Source organism: Merops nubicus, unplaced genomic scaffold (assembly GCF_000691845.1).
Source record: "Merops nubicus isolate BGI_N331 unplaced genomic scaffold, ASM69184v1 scaffold3312, whole genome shotgun sequence".
NCBI classification, from domain to species: domain Eukaryota; kingdom Metazoa; phylum Chordata; class Aves; order Coraciiformes; family Meropidae; genus Merops; species Merops nubicus.
This window is the reverse complement of record NW_008594099.1, coordinates 115,519-118,454: the sequence shown is the minus strand read 5'-3', so window position 1 is coordinate 118,454 and position 2,936 is coordinate 115,519. Positions and strand designations below refer to the sequence as shown.

Genomic DNA, 2,936 nt, shown 5'->3' with positions numbered 1-2,936 from the left:
GCCGGGATGTGCAGAGCCCGTGTGGACCCCTCTGTGTGGGGCTAGGGGTGTAGTGGCACACGGCGGGGTACTCTTGGTGCGTTCGGTAACTGGCTTGGATCGGCACCAGTGCTGGCCAGCAGGACCAGGGCAGGGATCGTCCCCCTGGGCTCGGCACCGGGGAGGCCACTCATCAAATCCTGGGATCAGTTTTGGGCCCCTCGCTCCAAGAAGGACCTTGAGGGGCTGAAGCACGACCAGAGAAGGGCAACGAAGCTGCTGGGGAAGGGTCTAGAGCCCAAGTGTGGGGAGGAGCAGCTGAGGGACCTGGGGGTGCTGATCCTGGAGCAAAGGAGGCTCAGGGGAGACCTTCTGGCTCTGCACAGCTCCCTGACAGGAGGCTGGAGCCAGGTGGGGGTCGGGCTCTTCTCCCAAGGAACAAGGGACAGGACAAGAGGAAATGGCCACAAGTTGCCCCAGTGGAGGTTTAGTTTGGGTGTAAGGAACAATTTTGTCCCCAGAAGAGTTGTCCAGGGCAGTGGTGGAGTCCCCATCCCTGGAGGGGTTTCCAAGCTATGGAGATGTGGTGCTGACGGACACGGGTTAGTGGCAGTGCTGGGGCAGCAGTTGAACTTGAAGGTCTTTTGCAACTGGAACGATTCTGTAACTTTGTGACTTTGGTGCTGCCTTATGTCACCTGCTTCCTTTCAGTGCTGCTAGTGCCATTTTGCCGGGATAATTTTGTGAATAGCATGTAAATACAACAGTGGAAAAATAAACTAAAAATGCATCTCTAGGGAGCTGGGATATTTGGAAGAAAACCCCAAAACCCTTAGGGCAAGCACACACTGTCACTTCTTTCACTTGCAAACGTATTTCTCCCCACCTGAGCAGCCGTGGTTCCCATTTGTTGGTGTGTGCTACGTCACAGCTAACAAGAGACATTTTAGTCTGAACTGGAAGCAAACTCAAACTCAGTGGCACAGATGGAACTGAAATTTAATGTTCTTTGTTTTTTTTTTCTTTAAATAGGATTATTTGTCTGGCATCTGAAGAATACTGGAATACGCCACATACCATGCCAGTTTGTGCATTTTTGCCACGTAGCCAATCACAGATTGATTACATTTCAGTACTTCAACTTTCTTAAACGAATGGTAAGTCAGAGATTGTATTTATTCCACATTTCTCATATCTTTAATTTGTTTTGTCCGATGTGATGAGTCAAAATGGGCATCGATTGATAAAAATATTTTTCTTATTAGCCAAGCTCAGGCAATTCTAAGTGACTCCTTTTCTGCACTGCATCAGGGTTAAGCACTTGGCATCTAAAACGTTTGAGGCTGGAGGAAATCCGGTGTAGCACAGGCAGTGTCTTCTGCTGCAGCAGGTCCTCTACTTGACAGGGGGCTTGCTGTGCCTTTGAAGCAGAGCACTCATCTCCTCTTGAGAGATGTGAGATGAAATGATATCTAAAGTTATAATTTATAAAAATGCTAATAAGAAAATCAAATTTTGGCTAGCAAATCATACAAGTGGTAGATGGAACTCACTTGTGAAGGTAGTGTGCTCTGACTGAAGAGTTAGTCACTTGATTCAAAACTCCTGAGCTCGTTAACTTAATGGGTTACATTCTATAGTGTGCTGTTAGTTTGGGGTATTGGGAGAGCTGTAATTATCATTCAAACCCTTGAAATTCTGTCTTCTTCTGTGAGGAGTTGTATCACATTTAAGAGGATGGTAGTAAGTGACATATTTTTGTCTTCCCTGGGCTGTGTCCTGTTTGTTGTACTTTGGAGCTGTATCTATGGAATATGGACAAGACTAAGACTTCCAACTACTGACCTCTGTGACTCAAGGAGTGTGTGCATTTGTTGGTATTTTTCTGAGCTTCAGTCCTGTATGAAACAGGAGATGAGGCTCTGTTTTTACAATGCTTCTGGGGATCACTGGCACTTCACAGATTCCTTTTTTATCCCCCTATTGATTTGATCTGTATTCACATAACTCATTCAGAGTTTCAGATCCCTCCTTGTCATAGTTATTAATGTGTGCTTTCAACCACAATTACTTGAAAGGTCAGTCTTTTTATGCCCGGTTCCTGTGCTGGAAATATGCAGAATATTTTGGCAACATAAGAAAAGCTAAATGCTCTTATTCTGTTTGAGCTCTAAAAGAGTGGAAGCAACTGTCTCCTAACTTCTTGTTCAATACATGTTCATTTGAACTGCTGCTGAAAATTGTTGTCTAGTTATTTAGCATTTGACTTTGCTATGAATATTAATAACCTGATGTGGGGGGTGATTTTATATGATAGGAGGTAGATGAAGATTCTATTTTCTGGCATTTTTCTGATTTTTTCTTTTTTTGTATGTTAAGGGTGCACAAAGTTTAGTGCTTATATTGGGAGACTGGAGTTGTTATAGGCATGGGTATGCCTCTCTGTTTAAAGGTGAATTATCAGTTGTAAATCACCAAAATAATATGATCTGGTGGTTTTTAATATGAATAAAATGGAGTTTGCCATTGAAGCTATGGGGGAGGAAGCAGTTTTATACAGAAGCAATTCTCCAACATGAAGTAAACGTTATTGATGCAGTTGTGAGTTGAAAAGCTGCTTTTGTTGAATCTTGTCCAATTTCAGAACTTTTTTGCATGTGAAATAAGTGCTTGAAATTCAGGCTAAGCCTGTTGTGTCATCATAGGAAGTAATTCTCCAAACAATAAGAATACTGTAGCCATAATATTGATGTTAATGACCTGAAATGGACAGAAATATCTTCTATTCATCTTAACCTTTCTTGTTCTATTTAGTACGTAACCCAGTACAACAAAGACCTCAGCCAACGAGTCAAACCTAGGTCAGATTCAGTTGCATCTCCTTTTCACGAGCTTCAGCAATTGGATCAAGAAAAGATTATACACAAGATTAGACCAATTTCACCTGTTTGTCAGCC

At 43.0% G+C, this 2,936-nt stretch overlaps 1 protein-coding gene across 1 annotated transcript in view; it reads left to right on the top strand.

Moving 5' to 3' along the window:
• Window positions 1–1,011: 1,011 nt before the first annotated feature.
• Window positions 1,012–2,936, top strand: part of LOC103768478 (protoheme IX farnesyltransferase, mitochondrial) — a gene marked incomplete at its 5' end in the record, with an annotated part of 102,078 nt that continues 100,153 nt past the window's right edge. The window contains 2 exons of the mRNA XM_008935620.1: window positions 1,012–1,136; window positions 2,794–2,936. The exon at window positions 2,794–2,936 is cut by the window's right edge and continues 197 nt beyond it. Coding sequence (XP_008933868.1) covers window positions 1,012–1,136; window positions 2,794–2,936 — 268 coding nt within the window. The remainder of the gene's footprint in view (window positions 1,137–2,793) is intronic.